The sequence below is a fragment of the Salmo salar genome, chromosome ssa27 (genome assembly GCF_905237065.1).
Source record: "Salmo salar chromosome ssa27, Ssal_v3.1, whole genome shotgun sequence".
In the NCBI taxonomy this organism is placed as follows: domain Eukaryota; kingdom Metazoa; phylum Chordata; class Actinopteri; order Salmoniformes; family Salmonidae; genus Salmo; species Salmo salar.
The window spans coordinates 1,014,197-1,033,384 of record NC_059468.1 but is presented as its reverse complement, the minus strand read 5'-3'; the positions used below and the strand labels follow the sequence as shown (position 1 = coordinate 1,033,384).

General features: G+C 41.4%; 1 protein-coding gene across 1 annotated transcript in view; it reads right to left on the bottom strand.

Annotated features, from left to right (window-relative positions):
• The window catches only part of LOC123730992 (acyl-coenzyme A thioesterase 2, mitochondrial-like), a 37,247-nt gene extending 19,279 nt beyond the window's left edge, over window positions 1–17,968 (bottom strand). Inside the window, exon 1 of the mRNA XM_045709871.1 lies at window positions 17,854–17,968. Within this exon, the coding sequence (XP_045565827.1) occupies window positions 17,854–17,968 (115 nt within the window). The remainder of the gene's footprint in view (window positions 1–17,853) is intronic.
• Window positions 17,969–19,188: the final 1,220 nt, after the last annotated feature.

Here is a 19,188-nt window from a genome sequence, read left to right as displayed (position 1 = left end):
AATCGACCTGTTCGCTACGTTCCTGCACCCAACCCACACAAAGTGTCAGAACACAAGGGTAACAAAGGGTTGAAGGACGATCAAAACGTAGACCAATGTTCTCCAGAAGTTCCACTACGTGAAGAACTATAGCGAGAACAATTTGAGAAAAGGGTAAAAGATAAGTCATAAGGACTAGACGGGAAATTACCGGACACCAGGTCCGCAGAAATTAACACCCATAGCAAAGACGTTAAAGTCCAAATTTCTCCCGCTCTCATTCAAGACCCTATCCAGGGCCCGCCTGATCAAGAAACAAGCCCCCGGGCTTTGTCTGTAGACTCTGATACAAAAGTTAAGAAGAAAAAGGTTAAACGCTTCGTTAAAGCCAAGCCCACTCAAAATTGGAAAAGTCAATCTGCTTCCACCTTGAACAGAAATGGCACATCACGTCGTTGCGAACGACCACTCCACTTTGTGGGGAATATGTCCACTAAACACGAATCTAAACGGCCATACCTGGAAACAGTCCTGGAGGACTGCTTAACTTGTCATGCGCTAATTGATTCGGGTCCGACAATATCACTCATCTCTCAAACATTGTTTGATGATCTCAAAAGGGCTTTGAATCCAACTAAACGTTGGTTAAAAGTGGAACGATGCGAAACTACACTTCGAGGGGTCACTCAGACTACCTCGCCTCTCACATTGAGAGTCATGCTGAAACTACAGTTCAAGGACGTATCGCTCGTTCACCCTGTGTATGTTACCAGCCTCGAAACTGTACCCCTGCTACTTGGAGCAGACTTGATGGATCGATTACTCCCATTGATGGATTGGAAAACCAACCAGGTATGGTCACAGGCCACAGTGCCTTCTCCACTGACCACACTGTCTTCCCCTATTCACGAGGGGTATCTGTCGAAAGCACCCCTTGGGAAAAAGACGTTTAGAAACCTCTTGGTGCAGAATCCGATCCAAGGAGATATTACGATATCTCGACACATTCCATCAGCCAATCTGATTGACCATTCTTTTCATGATTTCGAGCCAGCTGTCTCTGTGAATGAGCAACTTCCCTCCTCCTTGCAGTCGTGCAATACGGTAGTTGAGATGAACTTCTCTTGCCCTTCGGACACTTCCGCAAGCACTGCGGCCGTCAGCAAGAAAAACATTGATGCGCAGAGTATACTCTGCTTCCGATGATACACCTTCCGCTTTGTGGGGGACTGTCAACCCTTACAATGACACTAATGGTGTCAGTCCAGCAACTGACCCAATGACTCCTACTGGTGAAACACTTTGCGTTATCACAGACCGATATCCTCGTCTCAGTTTGCAGGTACTGAAGAGGTTGCCACACGCGGACGCGGTGGTGACTGACATTCCTCGACAGCCACTGAGTGCTTTCAAGCACAAACACCAGGAGATTTGGTTGAAAGGTTACAGCCATTCTCATAATAACGTGGCCACTGACAACTCGTACATAGGGTCAGACCTTTTCGTTTGCGCCTCGGACACCAACACCACCCGCTGGTGGGGGGGTCCCGAGACACAAAGGGGGGGAATAGTAGCCCAGACCCATGATGAGCCTCATCGAGGCCGGTGGGGGGGTCGAGACTACGGACAACACCGTACGAGGCCGCCAGAGCATAAATCAAATCTAGTTGTAAACTCCCCTATGAGAACAGTGAGGAGCAGACAGGCCCCTAGACGGGGATTATCTTAGAACACATCTAAGATAGTACTGAGGTGTACCACACTGGTCGTAAAGGAAGTCCAATGGACTTGTCCACCTCCAAAACAAATGGCAACAATAATCATTCCTTGCCATGTGTAGGTTCAACTACAATACAACTAGTAATATGCTCCAATCATGTGTTCCGATAGATAATATTTCAGAATAAATCGGTAGGACAACTGGACCCCTTGAATACCAGTACCAATACCACAGTCAGTCCAGCAACACTCAGTAAGAGGATTAGTAACCTCACAAGTTAAATTGCTATTGATAATAGCGTCATAGGAGTCACTCAGAGTGCAACACGGGGAAGGGAATCTCCATTGCACTCTTCCAATGGTTAACACATGCCACTAATAAATAGAACCCTCCGTTCAGGAGAAAAGTTATTAGAAGTCATGAACCATGATCACAGCACGTATGACTGGTCCAATACTTAAAGAGTACTTCCGTCGTGAGGTTAGCTCCTCCGTGGATAACATAGCTATGAAATAGACTTCATACCTACCGCCACTACAATAGTGGAAGACACAGTGACTTGTAGAAAAACTACTACAGACTCCCTTGACACCAATTCTGACTGACCTCCAGGCATTGACCTGAAAATTACCTGACTACGTCAGACTCATTCTGAACAAGTTGTAATCTGCCAGGATACTTGGTTTTCTTCCCTTGACATGCGCGATTGTGTAAACGTAAACGCACATGCACAACGGAACATCCAATTAGGATTTATGCTAGCCTCTCTGGGCTAGGCGGGACGAATTCATCCCACCTACGCAACAGCCAGTCTAATCCAGTGGCGCGATTTTCAAATACCTTAAAAATCCTATTACTTCAATTTCTCAAACATATGACTATTTTACAGCTATTTAAAGACAAGACTCTCGTTAATCTAACCACACTGTCCAATTTCAAAAAGGCTTTACAACGAAAGCAAAACATTAGATTATGTCAGCAGAGTACCAAGCCAGAAATAATCAGACACCCATTTTTCAAGCCAGCATATAATGTCACCAAAAGCATAACAATTATTTTAAGAATTATAGATACAGAACTCCTCTATGCACTCGATATGTCCGATTTTAAAATAGCTTTTTGGTGAAAGCACATTTTGCAATATTCTAAGTACATAGCCCAGCCATCACGGGCTAGCTATTTAGACACCCGGCAAGTTTAGCACTCACAAATATCAGATTTACTATTACAAAAGTTTGATTACCTTTTGTTGTCTTCGTCAGAATGCACTCCCAGGACTGCTACTTCAATAACAAATGTTGGTTTGGTCCAAAATAATCCATCGTTATATCCGAATAGCGGCGTTTTGTTCGTGCGTTCCAGAAACTATCCGAAATGGTAAATCAGGGTCGTGCGCATGGCGCAATTCGTGACAAAAAAAATCTAAATATTCCATTACCGTACTTCGAAGCATGTCAACCGCTGTTTAAAATCCATTTTTATGCCATTTTTCTCGTAAAAAAGCGATAATATTCCGACCGGGAATGTCCATTTAGCTAAACAGAGGAAAGAAAACAAAGCTTTCGGTCGACGCGGGCACGAGCCTGAGTCTCACAGTACTGTAACCAGCCACTACCCAAACGCGCTACTTTGTTTCAGCCAGAGCCTGCAAAGCCACGATTCAGCATTTTGCCGCCTTCTGAGAGCCTATGGCAGCCGTAGGAAGTGTCACGGGACAGCTAAGATCCTCACTCTTCAATAAACAGAGACAAGAAGAACGACACCTTGTCAGACAGGCCACTTCCTGCATGAAATCTTCTCAGGTTTTTGCCTGCCATATGAGTTCTGTTATACTCACAGACACCATTCAAACAGTTTTAGAAACTTTAGGGTGTTTTCTATCCAAAGCCAATAATTATATGCATATTCTAGTTACTGGGCAGGAGTAGTAACCAGATTAAATCGGGTACGTTTTTTATCCAGCCGTGTCAATACTGCCCCCTAGCCCTAACAGGCTAGGATCACTTAAGGGTCCAAGCAAAATACCAGCCTTAGTAAAGTTGAACATTTACTTCTAGGCCTTTGACTCTACAGCACTCACCAGTTTTCTAACCAGAAGTCCATAGGTCATCCCTGTAGACTGCCCAAAACTAGTGCCTTACAGCTGTAGACTTATCATATAGTTGTCAACTTAGGATAGTACCCTAAGCGCCACCCCGCAAATTAGGAAAGCCCTAAATATGACATTAGACAGTGCCATGATAGGGTCATTTTGCCAAGACCATGGACGTAGATAGAATACAGTCCAATTAGATGATTAAGGTGGCATAAGTATATTTTGTTTTGTTTATGCTTTCATTCATTTTGTTTCATTTTCTTCGGCACATAGAAAGTGATAAAGCCATAAACAACTCCCCCATACAACCATCAGTTAGTGCCACAACGCCGCTCATTTGGGAGGAAATGTAATGATATATTTCATGAGTGTGTGTGCGTTGTTAACATCTGCCTAAGTTACTGCCCAGATATTCCAGTCTGGACGACCAGACGACGGGTCCGGAACGGCGATCCCAATCCGGACATCCGCTGCCGAGCCATGGAACGGACTTCTTCATTTGCAGAGACCCTACCCGGGTCGACCACCAGAGGGGGGACTGCAATAGCAACCACCAACTGGACATCTGCTGCCCAGCCTTGGAGCGGACTTCTTCATTTGCAGACACCCTACCCGGGTCGACCGCCAGATGGGGACCACAACGATGATCCACAACCAGGACAACCCACGTTAATTTTTATGTTGGTTTACAACATGCAGTTTAATCGCAAGATTGAACCCAACATGGGGGGACTGTCATGACGTTGGCCTGTGGGTAAGGTTTATGACCCCCCCCCAAAAAAAATACCTTTCTCCCTTCCCCTCTCTGACCCTACTGAAGGACTTGAATAGCCTGTGTTAAATATAGAGAGTCTGGGAACATCAAACAAATGGGGAAAAGGAACCATATTTTGGAAATAAAACCAGTTGGAAATATGCTTGGGAACGTAATGAGTATGTATGTCAGTTCGGTTGTCATCTGAGACATTATGACTGATGACAGGACGACATAAACTATACCTGAGAAAGTATACACCCTCTAGTTATCAGAGTAACATGGAATTGTTATGCAATTGAAATGTTTGATATTGAAATTGTTTGTTAGGAGATTAAATGTAATTTTAGCTTCCAAATGAGAGAATTGGGTTTTCATAAGGAAAGTGCCCTGCTTGATCAGTGGCCCACCCCTGTGAAGAGACAGGGGTTATAAACGATGAAACACATCCTTCCCCCTCTCCACTATATAAGCCTTTGACGAAAAGATAACCAGGTTGTTCCAGTACGTGAGGTCTGCAGCCTCTACGTTAGAAGGACACACATGTCAAGTACAGAACTAAGCCAACCTCGGCATGAGCTTTGGTGGCGAATGGTATGAACTTTGAGCTTATTCACTACAGAAGTGATACTTCCTAGCCGTTGAGTTAGCAGCGGCCGCTGTAGACGTGGGCTAGGAAAGGACGGACGACGGATCCAGTCTAACAACCAGACGAAGATACCACCACGTATCCACTTTACCACCATTGACATTCTTCCGAGGACAGGACCCGGCCAGCATCTACGACCAATCTACCGAAGCGCAGCTCAGAGTAAATATTTATTGCATTTTCCTTTTCCAAATGGGCGGTAATTTAGAATGCATAAGATAATGTATTTATGATAGCATAGCTGCTGTTTCTTTATTCCTAAGTCTTCCCGCTCTTTCATTCAAGCCCAACCCCCTTTCCTTTGTGTAACCAGCCATCATGTATGACATCATGTGTATTCGGTGTATTTGTAATTCTGTGTGATAAGTTTAGGTATTTAGTAAATAAATAATTAAACCCAATTTGGTATTGCTGATTCAACTTGTTAGCCAGGGTTCGTGAAGATAGCCAAGAATTTACAACTTTCATTATGAGACTGAAAATAAGATAAGGGTTAATATTGACTGCTACCGATGTAAAGTATTACTAAGTATTTTAAGAGTTTATTCGGAAGATAACGGCTCTATAAACGTTCTTCCGTGGTGCCCCGACTTTCTAGTTAATTACATTTACATGATTAGCTTAATCAGGTAATATTAATTACAGAGAAAGAATTTTATAGGTTAGCATGTCATATCACTTAATCCGGCATAGCCAAAGACACGACACTGGGTTCGTGCAGATAACCAACAATTTACGACGTTTGGAATGAGACTAACGTGAGGTAAAGAATAATTAATTAATCAGAAGACTAAGTGATCAGATATTAAAATATCTGAAAGTTACATTAGAAAAATTATAACTTTTGTAATCTGAATATTTTCCTTGGTGCCCCGACTTCCTAGTTAATTACAGTTACATGATTAAGTAGTTTAATCACGTAATAATAATTACAGAGAATTTTTGATAAAGATTAATCTTCAGTTTAATGATGCCAAAGACACGACAATGATTATTTGTCTTCCCATTAGCATGCCATTCAGTAATATAAGATGAGTACTGGCCAGGGTCCAGTGTTTTAGAAGTCTGCAGGGACATTCAAGTATGAATGTAGAGTATGAAGAATGATTTCTCTTACTATTTTACATTATAAAGAAACTACTATTGAAAAACAGGAATTATTCAAAACTTTTCTGTGTTTTCACAGGGAGATGCAAGAATAGTAACCGTGCACCTGGGGTTTGCCTGAATTTGGGAAGCAGCCTAACCTGAGAAACACACATGGGCTGTTCACACAAGCCAACACTTTAAGAGAGATACTGTGGTATCCACTCACAGCCATGTTCTGTATCAGAATCAGCAATAGTCTGTCATTATGAATTGCTTTGTCTTTAAATGCATTTCCCTGATCAGGACACTTTTTGCTTTCCAGATGTTTTGTCTTTCATGCTACTTTGTCCTGCCCATCTCTCTGTACATGATATGCTGTCTGGGTGCACAACCTGATTCTCCACGCAACGTTTTCAGTTGTAGCATCAGAGACCGGGGATGGTGCGTCGGCAGGGGGTCAGGACTGTATTCAACAGGGTGCAATGTTGTTCAACCTTTAGATAGAAATGTATTGTGTGGTACAAACATGCCTCGCTGACTATAGAATGACAGTTAATGTCACCTCCATTCATGACATTTCTATTTGCAACGTTCCACAACGTTTGCCTACTAAAAGTGCCCCAGGAAATAGAGTGGTCCAATCTTGTGTGTATTTATTACCAGATTTTATTGCAAAATGTTTAGTCTGTCGCAAAACGTTTGGTAACAGAAACCGTTTACTGCAAATGCTGTTCAGTTTTGTTCTGAACTCCCTTTCCTCTACTACTCATTGTCCTATCTTTGTTTCTTTGTTTCCTTTCCTCCTATCCTTTCTGTGCTTCCTTTCCTTTTCTCATTTCCCAGTTCCCTTTCATAATTTCCTTTCCTCATATCCTAGCTCCCTTTCTTTCTTTCCTTTGCCATCTTCCTTTCCCCCTTTTCTATTCGAGCTCCTCTACCTTTCCCAGCTCCCTTTTGCTTAGCCATTAGTGTTCTTGATATTAATATCTAGTGTATTGATATGTTGAACACTTTGGACTGGGATATTGTAAATTACTATGACAATTTTTTTTGTTTTGTGAATGATATATGCAAGGTGGCTGACTGTATTTAAAAAAAGCAATTTTATGTAATTTGTTCTAAATTAAATTACACTTCAATTATTGTGGCAATAAAGGCTTCAAATAATGATCAAATAAAAGTGTGCTGGTCGCGTACACAGTTTAGCACATCAAAGTGCATTTGGAATTTTACACCAGTGACAATGTGTACACATTACTTATTTTCCCCAATGTAGTGACTTTTTTTTATTTACACATTTTAAATATTGTATAACATATGTCATGGCCTAGCCTTCCGCTTGGGCTTATTAGTCTCCCATGAATAATAAAAAAATGGCAATTCCCTATTTTTATTTTGTGCAATGGCTTGAATAATTTACTCAGGGCATATATACTACCGTTCAAAAGTTTGGGGTCACTTAGAAATGTCCTTGTTTTTGAAAGAAAAGCAATTTTTTTATGTCTATTAAAATAACATGAAATTGATCAGAAATACAGTATAGACATTGTTAATGTTGTAAATAACTATTGTCGCTGGAAACGGCAGATTTTTTTTATGGAATATCTACATAGGCGTACAGAGGCCCATTATCAGCAACCATCACTCCTGTGTCCCAATGGCACGTTGTGTTAGCTAATCCAAGTTTATCATTTTAAAAGGCTAATTGATCATTAGAAAACCCTTTTGCAATTATGTTAGCACAGCTGAAAACTGTTGTCCTGATTAAAGAAGCAATAAAACTTTAGACTAGTTGAGCATCTGGAGCATCAGCATTTGTTGTCATGCCTGCTCCCGCTCTTCCCCCCTGGTGCTCGAGGGCGCCAGGCTGCCCTGCATTACGCACTACTGCCACCATCATTTACGCACACCTGCCTTCCATCATCACGCGCTTCAGTGATATTGGACTCACATGGACTCACTCAATCACCTGTTTATTACCTCCCCTTTATTTGTAAGTTCCCCAGCTCTGTTCCCCGCTGTTGCATTGTTTGTCGTCTATTTTTGTATTTCCCAGTTCTGACGCTCTTCCTGTCCTGTTGCATGTCCGTTCCTGCTTCTATTCTCCAGTGTCATTCCTTACATTTGTGGGTTCGATTACAGGCTCAAAATGGCCAGAAACAAAGACCTTTCTTCTGAAACTCATCAGTCTATTATTGTTCTGAGAAATGAAGGATATTCCATGCGAGAAATTGCCAAGAAACTGAAGATCTCGTACAACTCTGTGTACTACACCCTTCACCGAACAGCGCAAACTGGCCCTAACCAGAATAGAAAGAGGAGTGGAAGGCCCCGGTGCACAACTGAGCAAGAGGACAAGTACATTAGTGTCTAGTTTGAGAAAAAGACACCTCACAAGTCCTCAACTGGCAACTTCATTAAAGCACACTTTTACAAGTCTCAGTCAGAAGCGAAAGCTCAAATAAGCCCCTTATGGCAGAGATCGGTATATAATGACAAAATGCTTATGTCTCTGCCATGGGAATCATCCCAAAGGGCAAATCAAATGTATTTGTCATATACACATGGTTAGCAGGTGTTAATGCAAGTGTAGCGAAATGCTTGTGCTACTAGTTCCGACCATGCAGTAATATCTAACAAGTAATATAACCTAACAATTTCACAACAACTACCTTATACACACAAGTGTGGAGGAATGAATACGAATATGTACATAAAAATAAATAAATTAGTGATGGCCGAACGGCATAGGCAAGATGCAGTAGATGGTATAGAGTACAGTGAGCAATGCAGGGTATGAAAACATTATATGAAGTGACATTGTTTAAAGTGGCTAGTGATACATTAACATCAAGATGGCAAGATGCAGTAGATGGTATAGCGTACAGTATATACATATGAGATGAGCAATGTAGGGTATGAGAACATTATATAAAGTGGCAGTGTTTAAAGTGGCTAGTGATACATTTAATTACATCAGATGGCAAGATGCAGTAGATGGTATAGCGAACAGTATATACATAAGAGATGAGTAATGTAGGGTAAGTAAACATTATATAATATTGGCTAGTGATAAATTGATTACATCAATTTTACCATTATTAAAGTGGGTGGAGTTGAGTCAGTATGTTCGCAGCAGCCACTCAATGTTAGTGATGGCTGCTTAACAGTCTGATGGCCTTGAGATAGAAGCTGTTTTTCAGTCTCTCGGTCCCCGCTTTGATGCACCTGTACTGACCTCGCCTTCTGGATGATAGCGGGGTGAACAGGCAGTGGCTCGGGTGGTTGTTGTCCTTGATGATCTTTTTGGCCTTCCTGTGACATCGGGTGGTGTAGGTGTCCTGGAGGGCAGGTAGTTTGCACCCGGTGATGCGTTGTGCAGACTTCACTACCCTCTGGAGAGCCTTCCGGTTATGGGCGGAGCAGCTGTCGTATCAGGTGGTGATACAGCCCGACAGGATGCTCTCGATTGTGCATTTGTAAAAGTTTATGAGTGTTTTTGATGACAAGCCAAATTTCTTCGCCACGCTGTCTGTGTGGGTGGACCATTTCAGTTTGTCCGTGATGTGTACGCCAAAGAACTTAAAACTCTCCATCCTCTCCACTACTGTCCCATCGATGTGGATAGGGGGCTGCTCCCTCTGCTGTTTCCTGAAGTCCACGATCATCTCCTTTGTTTTGTTGACATTGAGTGTGAGGTTATTTTCCTGACACCACACTCCGAGGGCCCTCACCTCCTCCCTGTAGGCCGTCTCGTCGTTGTTGGTAATCAAGCCTACCACTGTAGTGTCGTCTGCAAACTTGATGATTGAGTTGGAGGCGTGCATGGCCACGCAGTCATGTGTGAACAGGGAGTACAGTAGAGGGCTGAGAACGCACCCTTGTGGGGACCCAGTGTTGAGGATCAGCGGGGTGGAGATGTTGTTACCTACCCTCACCACCTGGGGGCAGCCCGTCAGGAAGTCCAGGACCCAGTTGCACAGGGCTGGGTCGAGACCCAGGGTCTTGAGCTTAATGACGAGTTTGGAGGGTACTATGGAGGGAAGGAATGCGCTATATCCTCGGTGAAAGGTGTTCTTCTTTGATTAGGTTTAGGCGTTTGGCATGCAATAAATGTTGCATTATCGGCACCAACTACACTGCAGTAGAACTCCCTTATACATTGCTTGGGGAGGGAAATAATAAATAAATCAACAAATACCCTACCATCTAAATCTACACTCATTAAAAACCAACCACTCTACTCCACTAAATCTAGGCCAACAGCCTGAGAGGAAGGACACCACCACTCAGCACACCCTGTAACTCTTCTGACATCAAATCTCATACACCCAAATACTTTTATTTCAGCTGCCACCACAACCTCTATTTTCTGCGACTTATGCTCCATCCCTGCAGTACAGTTGATAGCCATTGCTATAAATGCAAAAATTCCACTCTTGCTGAAGCATATATCACTTGTTGGCCTATCCCTCTGTACTGGTATAGATCTACTAATCACACCCCTCGTCTCAGGATCCCTCTCCTTGACCCATCTTCCTCTTCTTTCTTCACTACCTCTCACATACCGCTTATTTCCCCAATGCTACACATACCTTTGTCTCATGCCCTTCAGCACCCTTAAGCTCAGGAACCTCCATCCTTCACACTGCTGCCACATTCCCATAAGCTTGACATCTGTAACAACATAATGTATTTGGTAAATAATTGTTACAAAATAAACTAAAGTAAAACATAAAAAGTAACACGGTCAATGTGCAGGGGTACAGGTTATTTGAGGTAGTTTGTACATGTAAATTGGGGTAAAGTGACTATGCATAGATAATATACAGCGAGTAACAGCAGTGTAAAAACGTAAACAGTCCGGTTGGCCATTTGATTAATTGTTCAGCATTCTTATAGCTTGGGGGTAGAAGCTGTTAAGGAGCCTTTTTGACCTAGACTTGGCACTACAGTACAGCTTGCCATGCGGTAGCAGAGCGAACAGCCTATGACTTGGATGACTGGAGTCTTTGACAATGTTTGGGCCTTCCTCTAACACCGTTTGTATAAAGAGTACCAGTCAAAAGTTTGGACACACCTACTCATTACAGGGTTTTTCTTTATTTTTACTATTTTCTACATTGTAGAATAATAGTGAAGACATCAAAACTATGAAATAACACATATGGAATCATGTAGTAACCAAAACAGTGTTAAACATATCAAAATATATTTTATATTTTGGATTCTTCAAAGTAGCCACCCTTTGCCTTGATGACAGCTTTACACACTCTTGACATGCTCCGAGAACTTCCCCAGATCTACCACCTCTGAGACTTTGCCCTCATTCACTTCCATTTCTCCTCCTGTCTTCAATCTGGTGTACAGCTTCCTCTGCATACATTTTTTACCATTCTTCATCAACAAAGTATCTCCCTTTTTTCCTACATTTTTTACCAATTCAAGCTCACCTTCTTTCTCCCTCTCTCTCAAAGACCTCCTTTGCCTCTTTTTTCCCTCTCCATTCCTCCTCCGTAATCACAGTATATAGTGCATTCTGAAAGTATTCAGACCCCTTGACCTTTTCCACATTTTGTTACAGCCTTATTCTGAAATGGATTAAATTGTTTTCTCCCCTCATCAATCTACACATAATACTCCATACTGACGAAACAAAAACTTTTTTTGTATTCTAAATAAAAAAACTGAAATATCACATTTACATAAGCATTGAGATCCATTACTCAGTACTTTGTTGAAGCACATTTGGCAGCAATTACAGCCTCGAGTGCTTCTTGGGTATGACGCTACAAGCTTGGCACACCTGTATGTGGGGAGTTTCTCCCATTCTTCTCTGCAGATCCTCTCAAGCTCTGTCAGGCTGGATGGGGAGCGTCACTGCACATCCAGGTCTCTCCAGAGATGTTTGATCAGGTTCAAGTCCAGGCCCTTGCTGGGCCACTCAAGGACATTCAGAGACTTGTCCCGAAGCCACTCCTGCGTTGTCTTGGCTGTGTGCTTAGGGTCATTGTCCTGTTGGTAGGTGAACCTTCGCCCCAGTCTGCGGTCCTGAGCACTCTGGAGCATGTTTTCATCAAGGATCTCTCTATACTTTGTTCCGTTCATCTTTCCCTCAATCCTGACTAGTCTCCCAGTCCATGCCGCTGATAAACATCCCCACAGCATGATGCGGCCGCCACCATGCTTCACCATAGGGATGATGCCAGGTTTCCTCCAGACGTGATGCTTGGCATTCAGGCCAAAAAGTTCAATCTTGGTTTCATCAGACCAGAGAATCTTGTTTCTCATGGTCTGAGAGTCCTTTAGGTGCCTTTTGGGCAACTCCAAACAGGCTGTCATGTTCTTTGAGTCTGGCCACTCTACCATAAAGGCCTGATTGGTGGAGTGCTGCAGAGATGGTTGTCCTTTTGGAACGTTTTCCCATCTCCACAGAGGAATGGCTTGATTTCTGTTTTGACATGCACTGTCAACTGTGGGACCTCATATAGACGGGTGTGTGCCTCTCCAAATCATGTCCAATAAATGTTATTTACCACAGGTGCACTCCAATTAAGTTGTAGACACATCTAAAGGATGATCAATGGAAACAGGATGCACCTGAGCTCAATTTTGAGACTCATAGCAAAGGGTCTGAATACTTATGTAAAGGTATACTTTTTATACACATTTGCAAAAATGTCTACTTATGTAAATAATGTATATTTTTTATATACATTTGCAAAAATGTTTTGTTTTGGCTTTGTCAATATGTGGTATTGTGTGTAGATTGATGAGGATTTGTTTTTATTTAATCAATTTTAGAATAAGGCTGTAACGTAACAAAATGTGGAAAAAGGGAAGGGGTCTGAATACTTTCCGAATGCACTGTATATCTCCTTATGATAATACTGTACTTCTCCTGACATACATCTCGTTCTTGCCCTCTCAGGGGACACCATTCCCCACTCGCTCCAGCCCTCCACCTCCAGATGCACACATGCACGCGCGGCAAACACTTCAAGTTTGATCACCAAAAACAATATCCCCAGCCAAAGATACTGGTTACTCCTTTTCGGTCTTCGATGCCGTTAACCGTCTCGGTGAAAGGTGACTATCGAGGAGGGTAGGACGCTGGCTTATGTCCAAATATCCATACTTGTGTCCTAAATAGTAGGCCATTAGAGTATGCAAAATTGCAAACAGTATTTTTGAGTATGCGACATTTTGTATATCGAATATACTTAAAATTCTCGGATGTCATACTTATTTCGGCTTTAAAAACAGCTGATTAACAATTAGATATGGGAATGCGCTACCGAAATCAATAGGTAGTGGGCCGAAGCCGAAAATAGTTAAGTTGATCAATCCCAGTCGAGGGAGGAGCTGATCTTTTGTATATGATAGTAAAACATTCTTATGATAACTATGAAAGTTGTTGCCACCTTCGATTCTTGCACAATTTCTCATAAGAAGTATATTTCAACACAATGTCTGCTCGGGCAAATACATACCCCTCGTGATGAAGGCAGCCAATGGCCTTCTATCTACGACGTAAACACAGCCTCTTGTGAAAACGCATGCTACTGTCAGATGAAAAGGAACAGTTATAGCTATTTCCCCAAGACTGAAATAAGTTAAATATCTGTTTTCAAGTACACTTGAAATATGCAGCATGCAATACGAATTGTCATTGGTCACATGAACTCAGTACCTCAGTTGACCATTTAGCCAATTTATTGAAAGCTAGCCAATGTTACAGACTGAGTAGCCTAGCCAGCTACTGTAAATGTCAATTTGTGTTTCATTAGCTAGCCATCTCTGTCAGTGAATTACATTTTTTATCATGTTTTGGCATGATATATGTTTAATTTCAAGTAACTAGCTGCAGGCTTAAATAAACATTCAATCATATATGTTGCATAGAAATCCAAATAAAAGCATGTAGATAAAAATTTGTGATTATGTACGCTAGAATGGAGGTTTAAAAAACGCATATGCATATTAGCCAGTACATACAATACAATCTTCTCTAAAGACAGTAGTAGTTCTCAAATAGTAGCTGCACAATACCATGGTGTGCACGGATAATGATGCATTGGAATATAAGGTATGGAGAATGATAAAGAGCCTGTAGGATTATAGAAAAAGTAGTTGGGAAATGAATGTTTGAGTTTCAGATACTAAATGTTCAGTGAATGTGAGTATATTTAGATGGTTTACATGATTAACTTTCCTACTAACCTTCTAAAAGCTGGCGGTACCAACATTTTGCCAATCCATTCATTATTCTATTACCTTGGAGTGTGAGACATGTTTTCCATAATGTGCGTTTCATGCATATACATTCGAACAAAGAAAACCAATACAAATTGTGTTTCACCATTTATTGAGTACAAAGACAAATAGCAAAGGTGTCTCAGGCAGTATTTAAAGTATCTAAATATAGTGTAACCTACTAATCAATGTATATCTAATGCCTTGGAGGACAAACTCTTACAATGTTGCTGTCCAGAAATGAGAGCTTTACCATCTATGCCAAAAGCCTGGGCCTCTGATGGAGACTGTAGAACTGTCATCAACACATGCTTCAGTGTTCCCCCTTCTCTCTAGGAGCATTTGTGTGCCCACCCATAGGAAAAAATATGTTGCTCACTCGGATATCCTCCAGATATTTTGAGACTGCCTAGAGCTTCTCAATTTTGAATCATTCTGTGACCGTTTGTGTCTGGGTTATTGCTCCTAAAGGCCCCTTAGGATAAATATTGAGATGAATTTAGAGACTTCTATGAGACATATATAGGACGCATGAATTTGAATTGAGATTATCGTTTTAGCAGTATTCGAGAAGTATGATCAGTAGAGGTCTCATCATTGTATACCGCTGAGCTCATTCTTGCCTCTGTTATTTTAAAGGAGCAATAATGATAAGTTCCTGAGACAAATTTGAGACTTTTATTAGACTAATGATCTTTGTCTGAGGTGATCATATCAGAAATATCTAAGAAGTATGAGCCATAAAGATCTTTACATTTGATGTGCAACATCTCCATGTCTCATTTATTTCTCTTAAAATTACTACAGAAGCTATACATGAGCTTGATTAATGAGATATTCATTAATGAGATACATTTCATTTGTTGGCATTAATTTTCTGTATTAATTATGATTAGCTGTTAAAAACAAGAATGAAAACTGATACAGTTCAACAAATGTATTCAACAGTGGTTATTATACTAACAAAACATCTCACTTTTCATTCCCAGCACAGATTGGGTTCCATTAACTGTAAGAACGTAAATAAAAGTAATATAAACCATATGCTCTTGTACCTTAGGTAAACACAAAAATAATATTGTAGAGATGAAAATAGGCAGTTGTCACCCACCAGATGTAGTCAACAAAAAGTCAAACCTACATGTGACACCAAGCTGTCAGGGCTTTCGGAAGGATCGGACCAATACGCAGCGTGATCGTAGTTCCACATCTTTTATTCAGTTGTGAAACTAATGCAATATACCATACACTTGAAATACAAAAAACAAGAAAGCCGTGACGCAAATCAGACATACACTACTGTAACGTTCCTCGTATTCTCCCTCATCGGAAGATATGTCGAAATCACTCGATGACCAATACGCAGCGGGTTGACTGTTCCACATCATATTTATTATAGATGGAAAAGACAAAACAAAATAAACACGCAAAGGAGAAAGGTGACAGTTTCACAGGTGAAACGAAACAGTGCAAAATACAATTACCCACAAACACACAGACAAACACACCCTACTAATATAGGACTCCCAATCAAAGGCAACTCAACACACCTGCCTTCAATTGAGAGTCCAGCACCCAACCTACCCATAGAAAACCTAACCTAGAACCTAAACCAACACTCACAACCCCACTATACCATAACCAAACAACTACTCACAAAATAGTCACCCACAAAACACCAGTGGGACAAACATCAACTTAAATATGGCCTCCAATTAGAGACAACCGGCTGGCTCTAATTGGAGGTCATGCCAAACAAAAATGAACCTAGAAATACAAAACTAGAAACTAAACATAGAAATACAAAAACGGACAAACACCCCCTGTGACGCCCTGACCACTCTACCATAGAAAATAACAACTTACTATGGTCAGGACGTGACACAAGCACATAACAGTATGTTCTTAAACTAACCTTATTGCAAATATGAACATTGCACATTGTACACAAAAATATTTTAGTCACAACTCTGTCCTGCTCTGGTCCTACACTTGTTGATGAATGCCTTCTTCAGTTTGGCTTCATCGATTCCGGTCCAAGCATCCAAGGTAGCACATCGCAAGACGTAGGCTGGAATAAAGTATATAAAACATTTCATGAATATTTTGACAAATAACACATGACAATTCTACTCAAGGACTCCGAGTATGCAAAACACAAACGTCTTAAAAGGGCATTGGGGATTTTGGTTTGTTTTAGAGGTTTTTAAGATACTGTTTTCAGAAACTTGATTTGACTTGATTGCAGTGATGAATTAGCAAATAACATATGTAAATCCTTTTCATCAAGAATCAATCCTAATTTGCTGTAGGCAGTTTTTAAGTAACAAAGTAACCTAGCTTTGAGAAAATACTTAATTAGAATTCCGCTGACCTTCTTCCGGTCGAGGACTTGCTTCCCCTTGGGGATCTTGCCACTGCGTCCAAAGGCAACTGAATTGACACATTCTTCCACTGAGAATGTTTTTTGTCAAAAAGCAAATGAAACAGACGCAAGCCTAGATGGCAAGATTGCCGACAGAGATGGTCGCCTCGCTTCAGGTCCTTTGGAAACTATGCAGTACTTTCTTTTTTTAATGTATTACTTCTTACATTGTTAGCCCAGAAAATCTCAAGCGTTATTCCCTTTACATTTATGTGTATAAATTAGTCATTGTGAATTTGTTAGATTACTTGTTAGATATTACTGCACTGTCGGAAGTAGAAGCACACGCATTTCGCTACACTCGCATTAACATCTGCTAACCATGTGTATGTAACCAATAAAATGTTATTTGATTTGATGGATGGCAGCAAGGCGGAACAATGAGAGGAACATGCCACTGTCAGGAAACAACTCTTGCTCGCCAGACGGCACCGATGGCCTTCTCTCCTGTAGCTCACAGTGTTTCTCCAACGATGTTAATGAGAGTGTGCAGCTCTCGGATCTGGACTGGGTCTGAGAGGAGGCAATAGCACATACAGTAAAATCATTATTATGTGTTCAATGTCCAATCACTCTTCCAAATGTAAACAAAAAAAACACACACAACAGAAATTGGGTTGGAGAAGTTTTTCAAAATGATTTCCAATTCAACTTCACAAAATAAAGTTTGATAGTAGGTGACATGATATTAATTACTTATCTACTCTCAAAATTACTACTTGAGGATTTTTTCGACCTTGTCCCTGCAACCATCACATGGCTGCCGTGCGGCTGGTGCGTGCTGTCCCACTGGAGCTTGTGCGTTCCATCCAGTGAGGGCTGGTGCGTGCTGTTTCGCGTGGGCTAGGGGAAGCTGTCCCTGCACTGCTGGTGGATGCTGTCTCACCAGGGTGGTGCTGTCTCACCAGGATGGGTGTGTGCTGTCTCACCAGGGTGGGCGTGTGCTGTCTCACCAGGGTGGGTGTGTGCTGTCTCACCAGGGTGGGTGTGTGCGGTCTCATGGGGTCTGGGGGATGCTGTCCAACTGGGGATGGTGCGTGCTGTTCAATTGGGGCTGATTGATGCTGTCTCACCAGGGTGCGTGCATTGCCACTTTAGAGAGATGGACTGGCTGTGTTTTGTCTGCAGAGAGGGGGTATTGATCTGACCTCTTCACCGTGCTCAGACAGTGGACTCCTCAATTATTACAGTGTCACTTGAACACTGTGAGCTTAAATGTTCAGTTGTGGGTGACTGGCGTACTGTTGGTTGAGGTGGGTGGCCCTTCTCTTGCTTGTCCTTATCTAAGAATATGAAATAATTTTTCTTTAAAACCTTTTTTTTCAATCTGGTCTGGCTGCCCAATGTATTCAACAGTGGCCCTATAAAATCTGCCGTCCGATCACTTGGCTAGAATGGTTACTCCTGACCTAAGATCTTGCAGCTGTCTGATAGGAACATCCTCATCACCTAGAATATCAGATGTTTGGAAGATTTTTGCAGTGTATCCATCCTCAAACCTCACAAAAGAAAAATGTCCTGAAAGAGAAATTGAAGAGGGAGAGAAAATGTTAAAGCCTTAAGTTTCTCAAAAGATCACTGGTTGACACATGTGAAAAGAGACACATATTTGCACATCATCATATTCTCCTGGTGCTTATCCTACGGGTAGCAAAAACTGATATGATTTCAGATTAGCGCAGTACTTACCAGAATGCTCATTTGGGTCTAATTATGGAAACATATCATGCACCTCTTTGGGAAACTTTTGTCTCTTTGGAGGACAATTCTTCTTAGGCAGTGGCATGTCCATTCTGTGAATAGTAATCTCAATATGTTTGTTTTCATGAAAATTTGCGGTTTCAATTGTCTTCTTTCACCAATTTATATAAATACAAATTCTAACCCATCAATCACTCATGATATGATAACTACAATCATTGCTTTATCTAAATTCAGTTTATTTAGCAAGCAGATTATTTTCTTATCAGCCCTTCAGCATGTCAAAAGAAAAAAAAGAAAAGCTATTGCAAGATATCCAACCACCATCCATGACGCAATATCCTCAATCTGTAGCATCTCACAGGATGTTTTTTAAGGTGTCAGAATATCGGGCTCTTTTAATCTGTTTGGACCTGCTGTTTTCCGTGGTATTCTTGGAACACTTTACAACAATCACTTACTCCTTCTAAGTGAAGCTATTTTCATCAGTACAACAGATCGATCATGCAGAGAAACTGCT